This window comes from Diabrotica undecimpunctata, chromosome 2, assembly GCF_040954645.1.
Source record: "Diabrotica undecimpunctata isolate CICGRU chromosome 2, icDiaUnde3, whole genome shotgun sequence".
Taxonomy (NCBI): domain Eukaryota; kingdom Metazoa; phylum Arthropoda; class Insecta; order Coleoptera; family Chrysomelidae; genus Diabrotica; species Diabrotica undecimpunctata.
The window spans coordinates 141,792,977-141,819,508 of NC_092804.1; the positions used below are offsets into that span (position 1 = coordinate 141,792,977).

Consider the following 26,532-nt stretch of genomic DNA (forward strand, 5'->3'; position numbering starts at 1 on the left):
AAAAGTTAAACCGGTCTCTAAAGACCACATTTCTAAGCCGTTTAATGTTCTCTATAAAATTTGCGTAGCTAATTCTATATTTTTAATTTTAACATATATTACTAGATCATCAGCAAAAAGATTAGCTTTTACGGGAAGCTTTATGTGGTTTGCTATATTATTTATTGCGATTAAGAATAATACTGGACTTACGGCCGATCCTTGAGATTCCATTATGGAGTGATTTCGATGTTGACATGAATCCATTCTTTTTTACTTGTATGGACCTGTTTTGAAGAAAGTTTTTGGTGAAAGCGAGAAAGTTACCATCTATTTTCCAGTTTTTCATAATTTTGAGGATATAATGCGTACATGTTCTGTCGAAAGCTTTTTTGATGTCGAACAATATTGCAATTACTTTTTGTTGATTTGTAAATGCTTTATGAATTTTGGATTCTAGTGCAACAATGTTATCAGCTGTTGATCTGTCTGAACGGTATCCGCTTTGTATTGAAGTAAAAAATTTTTTCCTTTCTAAGTGCCATTTCAGTCTTTTACTCAATATTCTCTCCATTGCTTTGCAAATGTTACTGGTGAGAGATATTGGCCGATAGGAGGATGGTAAGTTTTTTGGCTTTGGTAAATATTGTTAAAGATGGCGACTAAAATTTTTTTACTGTTTTAGGTAGTTTCTCAATAAATATTGTTGGAATATCATCAGGTCCTTAAGAAGTTTTCTAGAATTGCCTAGGCTTTCGTTTAACTCGTCTAGTGTAATCGGTATATTGAGAGGATATAAAATATCTTCTATTTTGATTTGTGACGATTCAGTTTTTTCTTTGTGTTTTAAAAATGTAGAGTTCTATCGATCATTGCTCGAATATACTTGATAGTGATCAGCTAAGATTTCTACAATTTCTAGTTTATCTGAAGTAATTAAGTTATCTGTAGCAATGGTGTCGATATGATTAATTTTGGTTGAGCCTTTTATTTTCCTTATTTTCTGCCAAATATTACTTATTGGAGTAGATGACTTTATGGATGAGACGCTCTTAATTTAGCTAAGTTAGTTTTGGAATTGGGTTTTTTCAATAAATTATAGGAGCGTTTTGTTTGTTTCAAAGAAGTTTCTATTTCGATATTCCACCAGGGTAGAGGTGTTTTTGTGGTAGCTTTAGTTTTTCCGATTGCTTCTCTGGCCAAATCTATTGGAATTCCATTCAAATTTGTTATTCTGGTGTTTATATCTTCTAATATTTTGAAGTCTTTCATTCGTTCAGTTATTAAACTAGTGTACTTTTCCCAGTCCGCCGATCTTAATTTTCATGTTTCATATAAGTTTGTATTAATGTTTGTGTCTTTAATATGAGTAATCAAAATTGGTAGATGGTCGCTGTCAAATAAGTGTAAAAGTGTATTCCACTCAAATAGTGGTGCTAAAGTTGAATTGCTGAGGGATAAATCGATGGTTGAAAACGTGCCATTGTATGAGTTGAAATGGGTAGGCATTCCTGTGTTTAATAGCACCAGTTTGAGGTTGTTAATTATTTCTAATAGAGTTTTGCCATTTTTGTCAGTTTTCGGAGAGATCCCCAAGATTCGTTATGACAATTTGTGTCAGCAATAATTAATTTAGAAGATGGAATTTATTCTATCACTTTTTGTAGTTCTAAGAGTATGGATTCTTCCGGATGTGGTAAATATACACTGCAAATGTTAATTTTAAAATGATGAACTATTGAGACTGCAACAGCTTCCAGATTTGTATCTAACGGAATTTCTTTGGACTCGACCGTAGATTTCACAAAGATGCCAACAACACCGCTAGCTATTTGCTACACCGGTCTATTTTTGATGTATGGTGTATAATTTTACATTATTATTAGAAATTCGTGTTTCTTGTAAACATATTACTAAAGGTGATAATTCATTGATTAATATTTTTAAGTTTTCGATATGGCTGTAAAAGCCATTCGAATTCCATTGAACCATGAATTTGGTTATTGGATAGAGGAAAAATGTGGAACGCTTCACGATTTTGCGTGTCATCCTTGCGCAGGTGCCATGCTAATCTTCTCTGTATCGTTTCAAGTTTAGTATAATATGTACCGCCGAAGCGAGTACTGTATATGTTTAAAACCAGTATATTGTTTCGTTTTGAAATCTTCGGTTTGTTTTTTTTTAACCCTTAATTGGAGACGTGCCGTCTGACAGACTACAGCATAAAGAATTTTTAACACCCTGCACAAATACCTCCGCCCATTGGCACATCACTTCATCTATTCTTTATATCATTCGTTGACTATTAGTGACCCGACTTAGATTAGGTTAAGTTAGATTAGGTAAAGAAATACGCATATTTGGAAAAGTTATAACCGAAAATCAGTTTTAGTTAGTCTGTTAGACGGCACGTCTCGGTTCAGGTTACATTTTGTTTCATTGAAAACGTCGCGTATTTGTTACAATCATGGCCGGTCCATCAAAAAAAATTCGTTTTACCGATGCTGATTTTAAAGATACAGCTTTGAAGTGGTTTGACAAATTAGATAGTGACGCTAGTGATGTTATTCAAGTACAAGATGATGTTTATTTGGAATCTGATTGATTCAGACAGATGGATTCAGACATTTCTAAGAAGAGTGATGAAGACAATATTTCGGAAGAAACTTTAGTTGAGACTAATAATCAAACATATTTCTACGGAAAAAATCGATTCAGGTGGTGTAAATCTGAAGTTCGACTAGTATCTCGTACAAGGAAACATAATTTAGTAACAAAAATTCCCGTCCTACAAACAAAAGCACGAAGTCTTGGAGAGGAAGCTGATCCTCTAAAGGTATGGCAGTTATTGTTTGATGAAAATATGTTATTTAGTGGACCAATCATAAATTAAATTTAATGAAAATAAAGTATAATGATCCTAATAACCATGACCTCGAGGATATTGACATAACGGGGATGAAAGCTTTTTTAGGACTCCTCGTATATTCTGCGGTATTCAAATCGAACTATGAGAATATAAAAACGCTTTTTGCGACAGATGGAACTGGCAGAGAAATTTTTAGATCTGTCATGAATTAAAAAGCGTTTTGCAGTTATTTTATCAGCTCTTCGTTTTGATAATCCAGATGATCGAGAAGAAAGAAAAAAACATGATCCAGTAGCAGCAGTTACTTCTATATTTAAATCTATATTTAAATCTTTTATTGAAAATTAGGAACGGAAGGTGCTGTTTTAAAATGTATATGTCTAATAATGTAATGAAACGACACTATTTCGGTTACGCCAATGTCCTTATTTAACTAATCAGCACAGAGCAACTTTTCCTATCATCATTTAAATTAAACATTACTATTATTAAAGAATAAACAATAACAAATTTCCTTTGTTAAGGGAATATAATCATTTTATATCTCATTAGGAAATTACAGTCAAAATATTTTTTATTTAACTGCAACTAATTTCTTGTTTAAACTTCAATAGAAAAGTAAATAACATTTGGACGCTTACTGAACTTTGCTCATTAAAATAATAGAAAATATAAATTCTGATAGTAACGTCAATGATCCAACAAACAATATGAAATCTCAGTCAAGTAATAAAAATAGATAGTTAGTAGAGAAAAGTCAGTTAACCAGTCAACGCGTTTGATCACACCTCCTCTCAAAAATCGATGTTAGTTGAAATAAAATAAATAATCGTCAAAATTCTCGGAGTGTTTAAATTAGTGTTACAAATCTCTTCCCGATCCATTACATAAAATTTTTGGTGTCAGAAGTGGGATATATAAGGTCAAAAATACTGAAAAAAGAGTATACCTAGAGTTCCCTTAGGTCCGGAAGAAGCATCACTAATTTTGAACCTCCAGAGCATCCAGAAATCAAACCAGAGCATCCCAGAGCATCCAGAAATCAAAAGCAAAGCATCTCAGAACATCCAGAACTCCAGAGCATCCAAAAATCAAACCAGAGCATCCCAGAGCATCCAGAAATCAAAAGCAAAGCATCCCAGAACATCCAGAACTCCAGAGCATCTAGAACTCAAACCAGAGCATCCCAGAGCATCCAGAAATCAAAGCAAAGCATCCCAGAACATCCAGAACTCCAGAGCATCTAGAAATCATACCAGAGCATCCCAGAGCATCCCAGAGCATCCAGAAATCAAAGCAAAGCATCCCAGAACATCCAGAACTCCAGAGCATCTAGAAATCATACCAGAGCATCCCAGAGCATCCAGAACCTCCAAACCTACATCTGCAAGAAAATGAAAACTCTCATACTGTAAGTCGGAATTATTTTTATTGAATTGTACGATTTTGGTTACCATATAATTTTCATATTTTCTTTTATTTTCTTTTTGCTTTCATTTTCTTCACTACTTATATTCATACCGTTACTATATTTTATATCTTTTATTTTCCAATTCAAATCCAAAAATGCCTAATTCAGTACAGACAACTAGTAATTATATCTCATTAGAGATGGCAGAAAAAATGTTAATAAAATACGATGGCGATCGAAACAAAGTTCACGAATTCATTGATAATTGCACTATGGCTTTGTCTTTAGTAGACCAAAGCAACAAAAATCTTTTATTTATAATAATTAAATCTAAAATATGTGGTAAAGCAAGAATGCTAATTAAAAATAGAGATTTTCAAAATTGGACTAGCTTAAAGAATCATCTTTTAGACGGATATACCGACAAAAGAACTGAAGGACAATGGCAACTCGAACTACATTCATGTAGGCAGAATCAAACTGAATCTGTTATGTCCTTTGCAAATCGAGTAGAAGACTGCTATGTTAAGCTACTCAGTACCATTAGCGAACCAGATGAACTAAAACGAACGGTACATACAGAAATTCTGCAAAATCAAGCGCTTAATGTATTCCTATTAGGCCTTAACAAGGAAATAGCACTAGTAGTAAAAGCTAGAAAACCAACTACGTTAGAAAATGCAATTAGTATTGCTTTAACAGAAGAACAGGAATTGAAATCGAAATCAGAAATTTTCAAGTACCAGAACATAGGTAATTCTAATCCCAAGTACTGTCACAATTGCAACAAGAACGGACATACTTCTCAACATTGTAGATTAAAAATCCAATCTTCTAGTTCCAGTTCCAATAGTAACAATCGATATCAAAATAAATATTCTTTCCAATCTCAGCCCAGTACCTCATATCAGAGCCAAAATTTCCAGAGACAAAGTATTCGTCATACAGACTATACTCCTAATACCAAAATTTGCAACTACTGTAAAAAATTGGGTCATTTAATTCATGAATGTCGTGAAAGATAATATAATAATCAAGCTAGGCAAAATAATAATCAACCACGAGACACTAATTCAACTGACAAACGGATCCCAAAAAACTTTTCAGTTCCTTGTCAAGAAACGGCCACAACAAGGAACACCAATATAATTCAGGCCGCATCTCTACCCTAAATTTTCAGGGTATCACAATATATTTATTTCTCGACATACCAGAACTAAAATCTAAATGCAAATTCTTATTGGACACAGGTGCCACTATTTCTTTAATTAAACTTGAAAATTTAAAAACTGACACTCCTTGTTATGAAGATGCACCCATAACACTTAAAGGAATTGATTGTAATTCTGATAGTAATATTAAAACTATCTGCTATTCTCATTTTACATTACCTTTTCTTCAAAACCAAACGTTTACTTTTCATGCAGTTCCTAATAACTTTCCTATAACCTTCGATGGCATAATTGGCAACGATTTTCTGAGAACATTTTCTAAAAATCTTAGTTACGAGGAAGATTATTTGATCTTGACTAATGATTTTAGAATACCTCTTTATCATATCTACTCATCTACCACTAACCAACCATTAGGAAGTAATTCCGATCCCAATACAGCTGACCATAATAACCTAGATAATTTAGGGACTAATCCTAAATGGCCTAACTCTCAGTTTCCTATCATTATATCCCCAAGATGCGAACAAGTTATTAAAATTAACGTACTTAACACCCCGAAAACTCGACAAGGTATTATTCCCAAATTAGAAATATTGGAAGGAGTTTACCTCTGCGAAAGTTTAGTTTCCGTAAACAATCATAATCAAGCTTTGACGTCCATTTTGAATACTACCGAAAAATCCATTAAAATCTCAGATTTGCAATTAAATCTTGAACCTTTCGAATCCAACTCTAATTCTCAGAGTATAGCAATATGCTCTCCTGAATCTTCTAACTGTAATTCCAATCGACTTAATCTGCTTACCCAAAACCTCAAAATAGAGCATCTAAATTCTGAAGAAAAAACATCTCTTATCGAAATATGTTCCGAATATAATGACATTTTCTTTTTAGAAGGTGATAAACTAACATGTACTGACGCTATCATGCATCAAATTCCTACCACTTCCAATACTCCTATTAATGTAAAAACTTATAGGTATCCCGAGATACATAAGGCTGAAGTCAACAAACAAATTAAATCAATGCTTAATCACGATATCATCGAACCTTCTACTTCCGCTTGGAATTCACCTGTATGGATTGTTCCAAAGAAAATTTCCGCCTCCGGCGAAAAAAGATGGCGACTCGTAATAGACTACAGAAAATTGAACGAAATTAGCGTAGGAGACTCATATCCTCTTCCTAATATAATTGATATTTTAGATCAGTTAGGACATTCTAAGTATTTTTCAACCCTAGATCTAGCATCAGGTTTCCATCAGATTAAAATGGACCCTGATGATGCTCCAAAAACAGGATTTTCCGTCCCTTCAGGACATTATCAATTTAAGAGACTTCCATTTGGTCTAAAAAATTCCCCTGCTACTTTTCAAAGGCTAATGAACACGGTTCTCGCTGGTATCCAAAACTATCGTTGCTTTGTGTACCTTGACGATATAGTCATACATGCGGGAGATTTGGAGACACATAATCGACGATTACGTGAGGTTTTTAAAAGACTCTCTGAGTTTAACCTGAAACTCCAACCGGAAAAATGTGAATTCCTTCGGAAAGAAGTTATGTATTTAGGTCATTCTATAACCACAGACGGTGTTCAACCCGACCCTGGGAAAATTAGTGCCGTATTAAATTACCCTACTCCTAAGAATGTGAAAGATATCCGTTCTTTCCTTGGATTTGTTGGCTATTACCGTCGATTCATCCCGAATTTTAGCAAAGTATCTCAACCTCTAACAAATTTACTAAAAAAGGATACGATTTTTAATTGGACCAGTTCCCAACAAGATGCTTTCGAGAAATTAAAATTGGCACTAACCTCGAAGCCTATACTTCAATATCCTGATTTCGAAAAACCTTTCATCTTGACAACAGATGCAAGCAACTATGCTATAGGAGCAGTTCTTTCTCAAGGTAATCCTAAGGAGGATAAACCAATTTCTTTTGCTAGCAGAACTCTAAATAGGACCGAATCAAACTACAGCACCACTGAAAAAGAATGTTTGGCAATAATATGGGCCGTTAAACATTTTCGGACTTATCTGTACGGAAGAAAATTCAAAATTTATACTGATCATCGTCCCCTAACATGGCTTTTTAACGCTAAAGATCCAAGCTCTCGTCTTGTCCGATGGCGATTACTATTAGAGGAATACGATTATGAGATCATGTATACAACCGGTAAATCCAATAAGGTAGCCGATGCCCTTAGTCGAATTAAACCACCTGAAGAAGCTACTGACATTCATATAATAAAAAACGATCCAGAGCCTTCACAAACTTATAGTGACTTTTTAAACGCTTTTCAGACTAGTCTAATTCTTAATAACAATCTATATGAACATAGCACGTCCTTCTTAGATACAGGTACCACTAATAATCACGTAATTCTTCTATCCCGTGATTTAGAATTCACAGGAAAACCTCTGTTGGACTTACAGAAATCTTTTAATCCCAAACCAGAACTCTTAAGCTCGAACTTGCAAATAGGAGATATAAAAATAATAGAAACCAATAATCAGAAAGTTTTCTATCTAATTCATAAAGAATTTCATTGGGAAAAGGCTGACTATGAGATAACCTTTAACTTACTGATGAAATTAAAAGATATTCTAATCAATGACAACATCAAATCCTTTAATATACCAAGAAGCAGTTCAAGTTTCGACCAATTAAACTTCAAAAAGTTGAGGACAATGTTAAGATTCATTTTTAAAGAAACTTTAATCGAAATACATATACACCATGACGTCTTGATTAAACCGAATACGGATATCATACCAAAAATACTTCAGGAGTGCCATGCAAATCCTACCTCAGGTCACTCAGGATTTCACAAAACATACAGTCGGATAAAACAAACTTACAAATGGGAAAAGATGAAGGAAGATATAAAAACTTATATAAAAAATTGTGAATCATGTCAGAAAAATAAGCTAATCCGCAAAAAAAATAAAGAGCCTATGCAAATTACAACTACCTCAGAAAAACCATTCGAACGTATATCATTAGATATCGTGGGTCCTCTTCCTATGTCTATGTCAGGCAATAGATTTATTCTTACCTTACAAGATGACCTTACGAAATTCTCTCAGATTTATCCTATTCCAAATCACGAAGCCGTAACTATAGCCAATATACTTGTCCATCGATTTATTTGTAATTTCGGAATTCCAGAAGCTATACTAACCGATCAAGGACGCGATTTCACATCCCAACTCTTCCACGAGGTAACTAAGTTATTTAAAATAAAAAATCTTACCACCACAGCTTATCACCCTCAAACCAACGGAGCTTTAGAAAGATCACATGCTACTCTAGCAGATTATTTAAAACATTACGTCAATCAAGATCAAACTGATTGGGATGATTGGTTAGATTTTGCAACATTTTCGTATAATTCTTCTACTCATACCTCTACAAAGTTCTCTCCATACGAATTAGTTTTCGGAACTAAACCCAATATTCCTTCGGAACTTAATAAAACCCCAGAATTCAAGTACTCATATGATGATTACCTAGACGACTTAAGAATAAAATTACAAAGAAGTAACCAAATCGCTCGAGAAAATTTAATTAAATCAAAGGAAGTTAACAAATCCTACTATGATAAGAAATGTAAAAATGTAACCTTTCAAATAAATGACATGGTTTATTTAGAAAACAACCGGTCATACACAAACCGTTCAAAAAAATTATCACAACGATATACGGGACCTTATAAAATAATCGAAATAAATTCTCCAGTAAATTCTACACTGCTCATAAAAAACAAGAGAGTAAAAGTACACAATGACAGAATAAAAATTGCACATTCAAATTGATCCAATTAAATTATCTTTGTTTTAGGATTGCATACTTAATTTATGCAAGCCATGGAAACAATCAATTAATAGATATCAAAGAAATAGAACCACCACCTGGAATATACTATGACCACGTAGCTCATGTAAACTTTTATGAATCATCTTGGAAATTGGTAACTTATTTAAATTTAGATTCCTTTAAGAATAAGCTAAAATTAATTGATAGTAATTTAAGAAAAACTAAAGAAATATGTATGCATAACTCCCTTAATTCACTTTCTTTATGTAACACATCGCTCTTAGTTATTGAACAACTTGCACCTGCTATTCATGAAAAGGACAAAGTTCTTCAAGACTTAGCCCATACCAAGCGAGTCAAAAGAGGCATCATCGATGGCATTGGAACTGTTTTTAAAACCTTATTCGGTACCCTAGATCATAATGATGCCGAATATTACGATGCTGCCATTAACAAAGTAGAGTCAAACGACAAACACTTGATTACTCTCCTCAAAGATCAAATTCAAATCGTACAGACCACGATTTCTAACTTTAATTCTTCTATTACGAATGTTGAACGTAATAATAACATATTTGACAAAAACTTCAGAACAATCCAGAAGCTAACGCAAGATAACTCCAAAAATATCTTTCAATTAAACCTAAAACAAGTGATTGACGAACACTTATCCCTAATCACTCTCCTAATTAGCGAAGTCAATAACGAATATAGCAACATTATTAACGCTATTCTTTTCTCTAAGACAAACCAACTTCATCCTATTATCTTAAGTGCTCAGCAATATTTATTAGAATTAACCAAGACTTTACCTCAAATACCTCCTTCTACAGCTTACCCTTTACCGCTGGAAAAGCAGAATATCTTAGAACTCTTAAGCTTAGTCGATGTTCAACATTACTTTTCCGATACGAAGGTAATTTTTATTGTAAAAATGCCTCCCGTGAGTCAACTACCTTTCCAACTTTTTAAACTCATTCCACTTCCTACAGTTAATAATGCACTACAACATGTATTCATTCTACCTCGATTTAATTATCTCGCAATATCAGAATCAAAATCAACATACTCTAATCTAGACAATCTTGATGCTTGTAAAAAGCTCTCCACTGAAGATCTCATATGCATTCATCATTACCCGATATATTCTACTTATTCAAGAGCCTCTTGTGAAACAGATATGTTGTTTTCACCAACAAAAATTCCCTATTCATGCGACATCCGAATATCTCAATTCTACACTGACACTTGGTATCCTCTCTTAAAAAGAAATACTTGGTTATTTATTTAACCCAAACCAATCTCAGTATCCGTTCAGTGCAAAAATAACAGACCGGAAGATCACATGATATCTCGTACTGGCATACTAACTCTTAATGTAGACTGTAAAGTCTACACAAGCTCCACAATACTATCTTCTTATAAGTAACGTCCTTTCAAAGCGTCACAAAATCAGTTTTACCAACTATAAATATACTACAAGACGACTGTTGTAACAGTAGTATAAAGTTCAACTTAACCACTCTATATGTAAGTCCCAGCCACATATTTACCTTAGATAGAGAAAACCTTAACATAGCAAGCCATAAATTAGAGGTTTTAAAAAACACAATTAACGAAGTAGAACAAGAAGCAAATAGTCCTATACAAATCCTTCATAATTCATACTTTTTATACTTCTTATTAACTTTAATAAAAATTTTCGGTATATACTTATTATACAGACTATACAGATATTGCAAGAAGCATCACAAACATAGTCATGATACCGGATGCATATCAAATTGCATAACTTTTAACTATTGTAAAGAAGTTAAGAATTCTAAACAAGAATCTTTACCTTTATCTTTTGAATTAGCTTCAAACCCAAGCACTAGCAATAATGGTACTATAACAATCTCACCTAAGTTACGAAGAAGCGATAGAATCGCCTCGCTAAAAACTAACACGGATTGACAATTTTCCGCCATATCTAATAGAAAAAAAAAACCCTATATATATATTCACAAATGTAAATATGTTAAAGCCTAATAATATAGTATACACACTTATATATGTATTTATTGTATTATCGTCTTCACAATTATAAAATTGTATTATTTTGTATTTTGTATTTTCAATACTTGAAAAATTTTAAGAAAATTTTATTGTTAAGGGGGAAGGTGTAATGAAACGACACTATTTCGGTTACGCCAATGTCCTTATTTAACTAATCAGCACAGAGCAACTTTTCCTATCATCATTTAAATTAAACATTACTATTATTAAAGAATAAACAATAACAAATTTCCTTTGTTAAGGGAATATAATCATTTTATATCTCATTAGGAAATTACAGTCAAAATATTTTTTATTTAACTGCAACTAATTTCTTGTTTAAACTTCAATAGAAAAGTAAATAACATTTGGACGCTTACTGAACTTTGCTCATTAAAATAATAGAAAATATAAATTCTGATAGTAACGTCAATGATCCAACAAACAATATGAAATCTCAGTCAAGTAATAAAAATAGATAGTTAGTAGAGAAAAGTCAGTTAACCAGTCAACGCGTTTGATCACACCTCCTCTCAAAAATCGATGTTAGTTGAAATAAAATAAATAATCGTCAAAATTCTCGGAGTGTTTAAATTAGTGTTACAAATCTCTCCCCGATCCATTACAATAAGCCATGTAAGTATGGCATCAAAATAATGGCTCTTACTGATGCAAGAACCAGTTATTTCTATAACGAGTATATATATACTGTGGCAAAGACTCGGACGGCTTAAGTCTTTAACCCGAAGAAAAAAATACTCAAAACCAATACAAGCAGTCTTGGGTTAACTAAACCTTCAATTGGCAGCAACAGAAACATTACTGCGGACAACTGGTTTTCGTCATTAGAGCTAATAGATGTTTTGCAGAAAATAAACTTGCGTATGTAGGAACTTTGAAAAAGAACAAACGTGAAATACCTCCGTCATTTTTGGCCAATAAAACAAAGTACCTGGTTCTAGTGTTTATGGATTTAGAGAAGAGTGTACAATGGTATCTTATGTGGCCAGAAAAAACAAAGCTACAATTTTAATATTATCAATGCATAATAGAGCTTGTAATGATTCTTCAATAGAAAAACCAGATATAATTTCATGTTATAATGCCAAAAAAGGAGGTGTAGACTGCATGGACGAAAAATGTGCTAAAAGTTCGTTAGTCGAAGAACTCGCAGATGGACTTTTGCTGTTTTCTTTCGTATAATAGATATTGCTATTGTAAATGCATACATACTGCACCAAAGTTACAAAAACAGTTCTAAAATTCAAGAAAAATCTGCTTTTGCTAAAATATTAGTAAAACAATTAGTAGAAGACCATATGAAGTGAAGAATGGGTGATTTTCATGTACCGCGGCTAATTCGTGCTAGTATAGCGAGTATTCTTGGAATTTCTGAGAATAACGAAGTAGATGATAACGAGCCATTAGTATTAGAGAAGCGAAAAATATGTTATTTGTGCCCTCGCAGGAAGAACCGTATGACAAAATACCTTTGTGACCGATGTAGAAAACCTGTGTGTCTTCAGTGTACGAAACCAATTTTTACCAATTTTATGTAACTTTTACAGTTGCTGGACTTTTTTTTCAACATCAAAATAATTTCGCAAATTAATTTTTACGTAATTCAGTATGTGTTAGTGCCTTTCATATAAAAAAAACTTACATGATGTATATTTATTTTTTCACTGTATTAAAAAGTAAAAAATGTGACTGTCACGAACTGTAAATGATTAGCTGTTAGAAAGTAGTAGTTATTTTTTTATACTCTGACAATATTTTGAGTTTCTTTACTGTGTTCAATTGCAAATACAAACAGCTTTTAGAGTACTATTAAATATATTAAAAAATCGGTTGCCTGTAAAGTCGGTTTTACGGGCGACGATTTTACGTGACAACGTCTTTGTTTATTTTATTTAATATTTATTTTATATATTATTTTATATTTTTTATATATTATTTTATATATTATATATTATTATAATATTATTTTATATATTATTTATATTTTATATATTATATTTTTATATATTATTTTATATATTATTTATTTTATATTGTATTATTGATCTTATTATTTTCTACAAAATTTATTTGAAAATTTTTTCGATATATCAATTAGTTGCGGAGATATCGATCATTGAAGTTATTGTTTGCTACCAGTATTTTATATATTTATTTTTTTCAGTTATAAAAAATTACTATTTCCAATTGTGTCTACCAAGTATGGTCACATGTATTTGCCTACATATTAAATAATAATAAGTACAGATAATGTTATGTGACGTTCACTTCTGATTATATATATTTTAATATTTTTAATTTTAAAGAATCAATTTGAAAATCAAAACACTTATTCAGATCGAAGGTTCAAATTTTTGATAAATAAATTTGAAATTAATTAAAATTTGTAATTGTAAATGGTAAAGTTGAAAATTAAAACATTTACTAAAATTGGAATTTGAAATTCTTGCTAAACACAGTTAAATTCTAACTCCGCGCGTGGTGATTGGTCGGTTTAGTTTGTTTGTTTGGTCGCCCTGTTTTGACAGGTTAGAGGTTATAATTTGTTATTTTAAATGTTTGACTAGCAATACGCGCTGTTTCTTCTCAATCGACTGAATTACGATTGATTGCAGAGTGATTTAAACTAATAATTTACTTAACACTATCAACATTTGTCAATAGTATGACATAACCTATAAACTCAGTTTCTCAACTTTTGTGTCAATCTAACAATTAATCAATCAATCATAGTTTACGATAATGAAATATTAGTGTACAATTATTTACCTTTATTGTTGTAGTTGTTGTAAATGACGAATCTAAGCACTCCACATTTTCACTACAGACACAGCTGACGATACTTTAACCACACGTGTGAACTTGTATTATGACGCTTTCTCGGTTTTCCAACGCCAAGAACGCTCGAGAAAGACAGAGACACAAGCACGCACCGATTCAACGCGCCTAATTCTCTAGTGCTGCGCGCGCAGCGGACCGATCATGTTTGAGTGGGAGAGAGACGCAAGGCATTCGCCGGTCCGGCGGGCCTCTCTCTCGTTCGGTGACTCATCGTAACAGACGTGAGCGGGCGTTACACTTTTTCATGAGTGACTCCGAGCCACAACCTAATTTAAGACGTTGTCACGTCAAAAGTTTGTAAGGTTAGTTCTTATCCCCTCTCCTACATTGTAGACTGTCAGACGGCATGTATCTCTGTGTATATTAAAATAGGGTCTCTCCAGTTAAGGGTTAAGATATCATCACACATCGTATAACTGTTATGAAACCCATTAAAACATTTCATAAACTTCGTTCCAAGAAGTAAAATATTTACCATATGTAATTTATAGAAGAAAATAATTATTATGTTTTATATCTGCTCTTTTAAATTTGCCTGTGTGTATTATATAGAAAATTTATAAAACATCGTATTGTATTTCATCTATTTAGTCTTGTGCTAATAGCACTCGTTTATACCGCTTTATTTATTGCTGCGTTTTACTTTTTAGTATTGCCTGCTCAGAAAATCCATGAAAATAAAATAAGCCTTCTCGTTTTTAGCTTACAAACATTATTCTATTTTATAAAATAAAATAAAATTTTCCTCTTATCCCAAACTTATTTGTTGATAGACACAGTAAAACCGGTTGCAAGATTTTGTTCATTTCTTGAACACATCGTATCGAGAAGTTTTCGATAAAGAAGGCAACTGTGCTCTCAGTATTGCCAATAAAACGTAGTTAATTTCCGTTGTGGTTTCGAAATTGCATTTCGTTCAATCGATCTTGAAAAAGCACTCAAACATTGGTCGCTATCGAGTCTCTGAAACTCATTTTTCACTTGGGAAATCACGGGAATATGTCGTCTTTAGTATTTTTAATTCATCTGCTATGAGATTAGTTAAAGGTTTGTCCGAACTTTTTTGTAAAACCTCAAAACACCAATCATTACTGATTTTCAATTTTAGATATATCAATATAGTTTTTGTTTATACTCTAGCCATATCCAATTATTTATTTACGTAATCGTAAAATCAAATTTAAAATCTTTAATTATAATAAAACGGTAATCATTTTGTTTGTCTTTATCATCATAATCGGCTTCCCATAATTAATTATATTTCTTAAGAAGTTTTTATCTTACCAATATCAATCTCTTTAACATAAATGTCCTGCCTAAACTGTCACTGATGATTAAATTTTTGGGTCAATAATAAAATATAAATGGTTTGTTTATAATCCCTAACCTTTTTTCCTTGTTTAATAGACAATTATCAGTTGTACAGTGGGTTACTATATCAGAGTTTAGTTTTGTTATGTATGCCGAAAAGCAAAGAACACACATTTTAAAAAGTTTTAGCTGTGTGTTGGGAAAGATGACTTCTGAGTTAACTGCATGGATCAGACCATATTCGGAACTTTCTCTAGAAGGAGTTGGAGCATTTTGTAAACCGTGCAGCAAATCGGTAAGTTTTATTTTCTCCCTCTCTCTCTCTTCTTTCTCACTCGCTAACTAAATTCCAAAGTGGTATTTTAAAATTCTAATTATTGTTTTTTTTTAAATTCTCAGATTTCAAGTAATAAAAAGTACATAATTGACCAGCATTATGGAGCCCTACTTCATACACGTAATTTCAAAAAATTTAATTAATTTTCTCCTCCTCATTCTTAATATTATTGGCTTGTTGCCTCCATTTTCTGCGATCCGGTGCCATATGGACGGCTTCATGTAGGGATTTTCCTAGCAGAGTCTTTATTTAGTCTGCTCATTGTATTGGTGATCTTATTTCTGGTCTTCGGCCTTTTACCTTTTCCTCTACTACTAATAGTTCCATGGTTCCCGTTCTTCTAGCTATATGGGCGAAGTAAATTAGGTATTCTCAGTTTACTTTTTTTAATAGCCTATTTTTTATATAAAGCTCTTCGTAAATTGACAGGTTGGTTCTATATTCTGTCCAGGACACGCGTAGATATTTCAAAAGCCCCACATTTTGGTCTTATTCCTATCGATTTTTTTGAGGGAATAAGGGCATTGGCTAACTTGAGCTTAGTATTCCTTGAAATTGTTAAGTCTTTCCATATTTTAATCAATTTAGCTGTCGCGGTTCGGGACATTGCTAGTCTAAACTTGACTTCTAAGGCGCAATCGCATTGTTGGTTATCAGGGAGCCCAATTATACCAATCTGTCTACCATTTCGAAATTCGCCACTTGATGTGTGGTAGATCATTCCTTTAATTGCATCCAAATCTCTATGCGGGATAGTTTAAACAGTTCAAAAAAGCGAAAAATACATTTAAATTTGATTTATGCCAGATGGTGATTGCATCCAACATGCCCCTGTATAAAGTTAATCACCCTAGTTTTAAGTTCTTTTTTGAAAAACATTTTAATAAATCCTTACTATCCACAGCAGCTCGAAATAGATTAGTTGACGTTATAGATCAGTCTACTTCCTAAGATTAGCCAGCCAGGATAGACGTCTAGGTTCAGAGCCCCTCTTGCTCTCAATATTGCCTTGTAGAATCGACTGTAAAATATTTTTTCTTCTTTTTTTTTGTGTAAACATGATTCTGTCTGTTTTTCAATGTGCCTCCAGTAAACTGTCGTTCTATAGTTTTCAGTCCTTTCACTTATCATCTTTCTATTGGGGAATCGTCTAGTCTATCGCCATCTTTACTACTCTATTTGTTGTCATTAGGCTTATATGATCGTTCCATTGTACTCTTCTCTTTCTTACCCAGTCATTGATGGTCTCTATTTTGCATATATATATATATATATATATATATATATATATATATATATATATATATATACACTAGACATTTTGGTATTTTTGATATCATCTCGAATATCAGCAAAGTACTTGGGGATCACTCTTGATGCGAAACTTCGCTGGAAAGCTCACGTGAAGAAAAAAAGAGAAGAACTAGGCATCCGCTACAAGAAAATGTATTGGTTGATGGGAAGACATTCCTCTCTATCCATAAATAATAAACTCCTAATCTATAAACAAATATTGAGACCAGTATGGACCTATGGCTGCCAACTCTGGGGCTGTGCCAAGCCTAGTAACATCAAAGTAATCCAGATATTCCAGAATAAAGTGCTGAGGAACATCGTAGATGCGCCTTGGTACGTTAGGAACAACGACCTTCACCGAGACCTCAAGATGGAAGACGTCAATCAGATAATCAAGAAATTTGCAGGGAGCCATGAACTACGACTCCATCATCATGTAAACGTCGAGGCTATCCAGCTCCTCGACAATACGAACCTAGAGAGAAGGCTCAAAAGAACAAAGCCTTTTGAACTGGTATAATGAGTGAGTGAAAAGCAGAGTAAAGTGTTGTGCGACTATGCATGCTAAATTTAATGCTAGTTATTAGAAATCATAGGAAAGATACTAGTGAGTAGACACCTAATTTTAAGATTTCATTAGTAATTTAAGTTAGAAACAAATTGATAATTGGTCTTCTAATATTTTTACTACTTCTTTTTTATCAAGGGACTTCTTCTATATGAAATAAATTTAACGGAACTGTCGTACCAATATTAATAGTAGCCAGTCTATTAGTAAGTGACCAGTGTTATTGTGTTTTTTAAATTTTGAGTTTTGAGTTTATAATTATTTATAATTGAGTTTTAAATTTAAAGTTGTGCATATTCGGTATAAGTACAGTTTTGTATACTTGAATTTTAATTATTAACATTATTATTAACGGTATTAACACATTGTTTTTTTCACATTCATGACTCGGTTTACATTTTTGCTTGGTGGATTTTTTCCTATCGTTCTGCAGTTTTATCACAAAAACTATTGGCTGCTATAAAGTGTTCATCAACTCATAATACCCGTTTACAATTGTGTAATATTTTTACCATGGCACTCAATCTGCCAGTAATTACACAAAACTCATTTAACCGTCAGTTAAACAGAGCAGATGAAAATGCGGGAAAGTAAAAGCTTTATAAACACATAGAAAACTAGTACGAGTACCTATCCTGGGATATTACGAGGCTAATCACGCGTGCAGAGCGCTTCGCTTCATAACCAGTCGGTTGGAATTGCCAAGTGTTTCCTGTGCTAAATGATGGTTGCACCGCTAAAAGCACTTTTCAGAAAGATGACGCTGAATGAGTTGGGTATTCGACTACAGGGTGGAATAAACTCATTGTTTGAGAAGTTTCTTTGTTTCTGAAGTAGCGTGGAAATTTTTCTTGATAGGAGATAGTGACAATATTTATTTACGACAGAAAAATTCTCCAGATACAGCTTTCTAAAGTAATTGAAAGTATAAGAAATAAAAGCCGGCGTTAACTATACTAATAAAAATAAGAAGATTAAAAAAACAATTTGACACAAGTTAATCTTAAGGGACTAGTCCTTGTTCAAAAAATAATGGTAAATCGCAAACTTAATGTTGTTTATCGTAGTTTGGTTCGTCTTGGGCTCCTTCAAGGCTTCTCTAAATATGAAGTCTTGATTTAGATTAAACAGGTGTGAAGAAAGGACACAGTCTTGTCTCAATCCTAGTCTAATCCATATATTTTACGATTATGTTTTATTTGGACTTTTTCCGTTTGGAGCCAGTAGAGTTTTGTGATAACGCGTGAGTTTTGTATCTTCAGTCCTAGTTGATCTAAGAATTTCGTATCTTTTGATGATACAAGCCTACAAACTCCTTTAGAGAGTGTATAAAATATGCGTATACAAATATATTCATATTCTTGCATTCATTTTTAAGTATGTTCAAGGAAAAAACAATTCTTGTGTTTTCAATCCATTTCTATATCCGAATTATATATTATTGATCTGATATTTGCCTTTCTTTAAATTCTTGTACAGATACTTATAAGAAAAGTTTTAAGGACATGAGACATAAGAGTTATTATTCGGTAGTAGAGCTTTCGTAGATATATCCCAAACTTTTTACGGCAGTTCTGAAATATACTTTCAAAAAATTGGACTGAGAAGCCAAAGGAATCAATGTCGACAGCGATATGCTCTTCCACCTACGATTTGCGGACGACATTGTTCTGATAATAGATAACTTACAAGAGGTAGGAACTCTGCTTACTGAGTTAAATGCCGCCTGTAAGAAGTTGGTTTTGAACATACATTTTAGAAAGACACAATAAGGATTGTGAAAATAGGATTAGTTCATAAATATAAATACTTAGGTCAAGAAATCAAAATTGCCAGGGATAACCAAACTACTGAACTTCAAAGAAGAATCACTTTAGCATAAGCCGCATATGGAGCTCGATCAGCCATCTTCAAGCGCAACATGCCAAATATTTGAAAAAGAAGACGTTCGACCAATATGTACTTCTAGTCATGATTTACGGTGCCAAAACAGTATTATTATTTATAATACTGTTAGGCCAGTATTATAAATTTTATAATACTATTACTAGGCTACAATCAGACTCAAAGTAGCCTAAAGAAGATGGAACGCTCGCTAACTCGCAGAGAAAGTGATAGAAACGAAGAAATAAGAAGAATGGCAGGCGTCACAGATGTTATAGAGCGCATAACATGGCTGAAGTGGAACTGGGCAGGTAATGTGACCAGAAATAATGAGCGCGGTAGCAGTAGACCCAAAAACTACAGTGTGGAAACCAGGAGCAGATAGAAAAAGCAGAGGTAGACCACCTACACGATGGTCTGTCAAAAGAATCGCTGGGAATTGACTGCAGGAAGCTTCCAGACAGATATAATTTTTTTCGTATTGTTTTATTTTGTAAATTTGATGGTTGTTTCCCTAGTAGGAGTCATATATTTTATTAACTAGAGATGTTTTTAAGTCTAGACTTTTGCGGAGCTATTTTTTACGTATCTATTCTAGATCTTCTTTATTTGTTTGTTTGTGGATTTATAGTGGGACACATGGTCTATAATCTTCAAAAATTTTTGTCATTTAAGTCTCTAATAATTGTTGTGGAGATCGCATAATTAAGTTTGCTATCACAAATAACTTTTCCATTATGAATACTCGATTTAAACACCAATTACGCCGACTTTATACTCGAAAAAGTACTGAAGTTAGGTCTAGAAATCAAATTGATTACGTCCTTACTAATATTCGCTGTCAATCCAAACAGTCAGATCATATCCAGTGGCGATATGTGGATCAGATCATACTCTCCTCCTAGATAAAGTAAAGTTAAAACTTAAAGGGCCCAACAAACGAAGAGACAAGAGGATAGAACTACGAAAGAAAGACGACCTTCCCAAAGAAGTGCCAAAAAGTATGCCCTCTATTCTTAGGGGTAAATAAAAAGAAATGTAGGAGACTATTAAACCTTGTGTTACAACACCAATTATTATTCACCAAAGTTAAATAATCCTGTGAAACAGAAACCCTTAATAAAAACCCTCACAGATGAAACCTTTAAAATAATTGGGAATAGAAGAAATCTTCGTCAAAATGGTGTACATAGTTAAAGAGAAAGAGCTAGTTTAAGAAACCCCAACACAGAAATAAAACGAAGATGCAAGGCTGATAAATAACAATACTATACTGTAAAGAAATTGAGAGCCACGATCACAACAATCAGCTGAGAGATCTATTAAGAAAAATACGCTATGTAGCAAATTTAAAGCCAGAACTTGGCCGTTGAAGACCACACAAAAAACCCTGAGAACCAACAGAGAAGATATAGCAGAGATATGTGGTTTATATACTCACTGACATTAGAAGTGTTACACCTAGAAGGAATAAATTCTTAAACTTAATTTTTTGGCAACAGAATGACAACATTTAAAACATGCTATGATAACAATATCAATGTTTTATCTTTTCTACTTTTTGTAAAAATAGAGTTTTACCTTTAAATTTTTTTGTGAAGATACCGATTTGTAAAAACCGGTTTGTATAGAAATTTTTAGTTATTATTCCTTAGTCTAATTGTATTCAGTGTAAGAAAATGCCTCGAGTTCGAAGACATCAAAATTACCACCATGTAAGCGATTTTGACAGGGGCAGAATTATTGCGTATAGAGATATGGGTTTGTCGTATCGCGAAATAGGCCGTCGCGTTAATTGTACGGCAATGACGGTTATGCGTGTCTGTCGTGTGTGAACAAACGAAGGTAGAGGAACACGAAGAAGACCTACTGGTCAACCGAGGCGCACAACCGAGCATCAAGATAGGCGCTTTAGATTACTTGTTTTGCGAGACCGTTTTGCTACTACGCGTCAAATTGCTGACCAATGGTTTGGAGTAGTAGGTAGACCTGTTAGTATGCGTACACTATATCGTCTCATTCGAGCCTTTGGACTGGTTTCATTCCGCCCACGACTAGTGGTTCCTTTGACTGGGGATCACTGTCATCAACGTTTGAATTGGTGCTGAGAACGGCAGCATTGGGTGACAGAATGGCGTAATGTAGCATTCAGCGATGAATAAAGATTCTGTTTAGGAATGCATGATGGTCGTAGGATGGTAAGACGCCACCGTGGAGAGCGACGAGATATCGGGTTTGCTGTTGAGAGACATGTACACAGGACAGTTGGTGTAATAGTTTGGGGGGCTATTGCCTATGGTAGCCGATCACCACTTGTGTTTATTCGAGGCAATATGACAGCTGCAGGTTATGTTGATGACATTTTACAAACCACTTTACTGCCTTATCTTGACGGCCGTCGAGACGTCCTTTTTCAGCAAGACAACGCGCGTCCCCATATTGCTCGTCAAACTATGGACTTTCTCCAAGAAGCTGGCGTTAATGTTTTGCCGTGGCCACCCCGTGCTCCGGATTTAAATCCTATCGAACATGTATGGGATATGATGGGAAGGAGACTGTCTACTTTGCACCATCCTCTACAGACTCTGGCACAGTTAATACATGAAGTTCAAGTTGTTTGGAACGAGGTGCCACAAGCAGACATCGATCATCTCATTTTGTCAATGCCTAGACGTATACAGGAGTGTATTTAGCTACGGGGTCGCCAAACGCATTATTAATTTTTTTTTGATTACTTGTTAATAAAAATTCTTGAAAACGTTATCGTTGCATTCTTGATATAAATCTACCATGTTGCCAAAAAATTAAGTTCAAGAAATTATTCCTTCTGGGTGTAACACTTCTAATGTCACTGAGTATATTATAGGGATTTATATAAAGATGATCAACGCCAGGGACTTAGAAGAAGAACCTACTATACTCGGGAATGAAATAAGACTTGCGATCATTAAACTTAAGTATAATAAAGGTCTAGATATGATAACAGCAAAAAAAATGCTCAAAGCCACAAAAGAAACCGGAAGAAATTTGCTTCACTTGCTCTGTAATAAAATATGACATTCCAAACAATGGTCTGACGACTGGACAAAATCTACAATAACGACAATACATGAAAAGGCAGTTTCTATAAATCCGACAATTACAAGGCCTACGTCTACGAATTTCTTATAGATGATAGAAGATATAGATATAGACCACATATACGATATAGACGATGCCACGCGCCTATGCAACGACGAGCCAAAGCACGATTCAGAATTGTATTTGTAATTTATTTTTCACAGAAATGAACTAAAATGAATATTTTCTAACGTAATTGACCAGAAGTGCCCATCGGACACAGGAGATGAAGAGTAGGGAAAATGGTTTTAATTAAATTAATATTATTTACAAAAGATAATTTTATTTTATAATATTTTAATTATATTAACGACAGGTTAACTGTTTTTCGGTAAGAATACGACATGCCATTAGAATCATGGTCAGTACAAACTAATTATCTTCGTACCTCGTACATATGTATAATGATAACAAGGCATTGTGGATGTTTAGTAGTTATTCTGACTTCACAGTTTAATGCTTATTGAAAATGGAAATTTAAAAGTTAAGCTAAGAGATTATCTTGGACATCCGTGCAAAACAAACTATTTTAAATATATTTAATTATCATCTAATTTTAAAGAGTGATGAAAAGTTTAATCGATAAAGTAAGTGCTATGACGGGAGTGCGTTCTAATACTTGTTCTAAATATGAAAAGAAGGCTAAGGCCCGTAAAAAAAAAACGAGAAAACGTACCTAAAGTAGCGTGAACAGCAGGTGGATTTTAGACATAGTGATTCCAAAGAATGGAAGGACCTCTCAGTGACTTCAGCCAGGGATCTGTTTGTTAAAAGGTTGTCAACAGACCTAAAACAGCCGACACTGTCACTACAGGGAATTGGGTTTTGTTAAATGTGCTGTTTTTTGGTTTTTAGTTAAAAAAAGCTTAGTGGACTATCATGATGAGATGGATGGTCCTATATTAAACAATGGTTTAAGGAAAAGGCACTCCCTAATCTTCCAGAGAAAACTATTGTGATGATGGACAACGCCTCGTACCATTCGAGGAGAAAAGAAGCGATTCCGGCATAAGCATTTAATAAAGATCAAATTAAGACATAATTGATGAAGAAAGATATCTTGTTTAAGAAAATTATTTAAAATCAGAGCGTATAGAAGTCGCAACACATTCAAAGAAGAATATATAAAATAAAAGATCGACGAGATGTGCAAAGAGAAAAATTTTGTCATTCTGAGACTACCTCCGTACCATTGTGAGTTAAACCCAATTGAAAAGGTATGAAGTTAAGCAAAAAAAGACATATTGCCTCACACAACACAAAGTTTAAGACCGCCGCAATGGAACAATTAACAAGAAATGCAGTTGATGTAGTAACAGTGGATAACTAGAAAAACTATTGATAAATTGCTAAAAAAGAAAAGCAACAATTTTGATTTATTGACGGGTTGATGGAAGATATTAATCGTGTGGTAATAAATGTGACGGTTTACAGTGATAGCGATGACAGGAATAGCCAGTGATAGACAGTATTAAAGTGTTAATAAACATGTAATGTTAAACAACAGTAGAATTTAACTATTGAATAGTAGTAATAGTAGAATAATACATTATTCTGTATTCAACTATACGCATTCGGTTGTAAGTGAAATTAAGTTAACTACATCTACACAGTGCTGAATATAGCACTATACTGATTAGAATGACTCGTATATCTGCAGTCTAATAGAAACACTTTCCTGGAAGTTTTGGCAACACTGATCTGCATAAGCCAAACGTTCCTTTCTTAACGTGAAATAAAGTATACATATAATCAATAAGAGACTGAAAAATTTTGTACAAAAAAAATACCCCAAGAGCAAACTGGATTTGTTAAAGGTAGAGGTATTCGAAAACACCTTCTGAGCATAAGACAAATAATAGAAAAATCAAGGGAATTTAATATCTCATTACACATTTGTTTTATAGATTATACCAAAACGTTTGACAGGGTAAAATGGCAACACTTATGGCAGATTCTAAAAGAAGTAGGCTGGAGATCTACTCGCATCCACGAATTCTGTTGATTTTAAGGTTCAAAAAATTGTAAAAAGTATACATGTGACAGGAACAATAAAATATATTATCGTAAACACAGTGAAAATCCCCTACATTTAATAAAAATCGTAATAAAAAAACTTTGTTATTCTATTGCAATATAAATCAATTATGAAATAACATCTTTTCATTTTTATTAATTACAAATTTAAATTAGTTCTCTCCCGATAATAACTGCATGCAATAACTTAAATGGGTCGACAGTGATGAAAGGAACGCCAAAATAAATTTTCCTGAGAAGTAGAGGGGACCACTTCAAACGACGGTTTCTCTCAAAGGGCGCTATTATATTAATAATATGCATCCCGGACACGACGCTTACATATTTTTAATGCGGAGAAGTGCAATCAAAAAAGTTGATGGGGGAGAAATTCAAAGAGGCAGATACGAAGTGAGCCCAATAATTATCTAATCAAAATTATAATCTCACCCGATTTAATATTTTTGTTGTCCACCACATTTGTATAAAAAGTTTTTGGACAACCAATCAGCAAAGCCGAAGATAGCTTATATAATTTATATGAGGTGTGGCCATGGACGTATAAACATAGATGGACACAGCAATAAGATACCTTAAACACACACTGTTTTGAAACTTTGATATTCCTAGACAAGAGGGTAAAGGGGAGTAAAACGGGTATCGATAGACTGTGATACTTCCTCAATGAACATAAGCGTGCTTGAATTTTTACTCGCGGGGATAATTATTCAGACTTTAATAATTGGAAGTATAGTATAGTAATAATGTATAAAAACACGTTTTTATAGAAAAAATAAAATACAATTTTATTTGCTTTAAAATTATTACAATAAAATATAGTTGAGCTCAAGTTAATTTTTTAATAGGTATCAAATAATCCTACGATAAAAAAAACTTAAAATTAAAAAATACACATTTGTCAAATTTAAGTACATACCTATAATTTATTGATAATTGTATTAAAACATATTTTTTAAAATTGTGACAAATTTGTTTTAATAAAATATGAATAGATTCCTCGTAGTAAGGGTTTCTGCTACAAAAATATTTATTAATCATTTCAAAGCTGGCATTTGACATAAAATTATTTGCAAATATACCTACTTATTAAAAAGTAGGCGTGAAAATGTATAAATTATTGGAAAGCTATTTAGCGAACAGAAATATTAAAGTAAAAATGGTAAATAGACATAATAGAAGACATTGGTATAGAAATAAAACAGTCTTAGTAAGAACGCTTCTTATGCGCACGGTGATAGCATCTAAAGTAGTCCTCGTTTCATGATGAATTCCAATTTTAAGATATTTCTCAAGAACCAATTTTAAAAGTTGCATAGAGTGACTATCGATTGCATCTTCATCATACATATGGTCACAAAAATGCTCATAAATTGATTTTGGGACATTTTGTATGGTTTTATTAATCAAAATATTCATAAGGTTTTTAACTCGTCTGTTGTAGATATTTATAGTTTTATTAAAAAATCTGAAATATTTTTTAGCTTCCTTACAAGTTTTAATAACCAAAAATGATGCTTTTGAAAGGTTTTTATACTGTTTTCTCTGTTGAAATTTGGAGTAAGTTTCATCATTAATCAATATTATTTGGAAACCTACATAGAAAAATAAATGAGTTTTATTCATTTCACTAATTTCTTTGAATTCATGAGAAATATTAAATTAAAAAGCTACTAAACAGATCTTTTTAATCAGATGATGTCTACTTACAATTTAAAAATGTCTATACTAATTTCATGGACTAATATCTTGTTCAATACATTAATGAATATGAATAAACCCAATGGTACGCCTATGAAAGACATATTTTAAAATGTAAACAAA

General features: G+C 33.0%; 1 protein-coding gene and 1 non-coding gene across 2 annotated transcripts; one reads left to right on the forward strand and one right to left on the reverse strand.

Annotated features, from left to right (window-relative positions):
* Positions 1-1,993: 1,993 nt before the first annotated feature.
* Positions 1,994-2,103, reverse strand: LOC140435337 (U6 spliceosomal RNA). The gene has a single exon (XR_011950144.1). It is a non-coding gene; the product is annotated as a U6 spliceosomal RNA (small nuclear RNA).
* A 2,189-nt stretch (positions 2,104-4,292) lies between these two features.
* Positions 4,293-5,284, forward strand: LOC140433082 (uncharacterized). Its single transcript, XM_072521142.1, has one exon. It carries the CDS (start codon positions 4,415-4,417, stop codon positions 5,282-5,284), a length of 870 nt encoding a protein of 289 aa, XP_072377243.1. The 5' UTR covers positions 4,293-4,414.
* Positions 5,285-26,532: the final 21,248 nt, after the last annotated feature.

Bases quoted from the DNA above. Each gene is read 5' to 3' on its own strand.
- LOC140433082 (XM_072521142.1), top strand. From the start codon at position 4,415: ATGCCTAATTCAGTACAGACAACTAGTAATTATATCTCATTAGAGATG.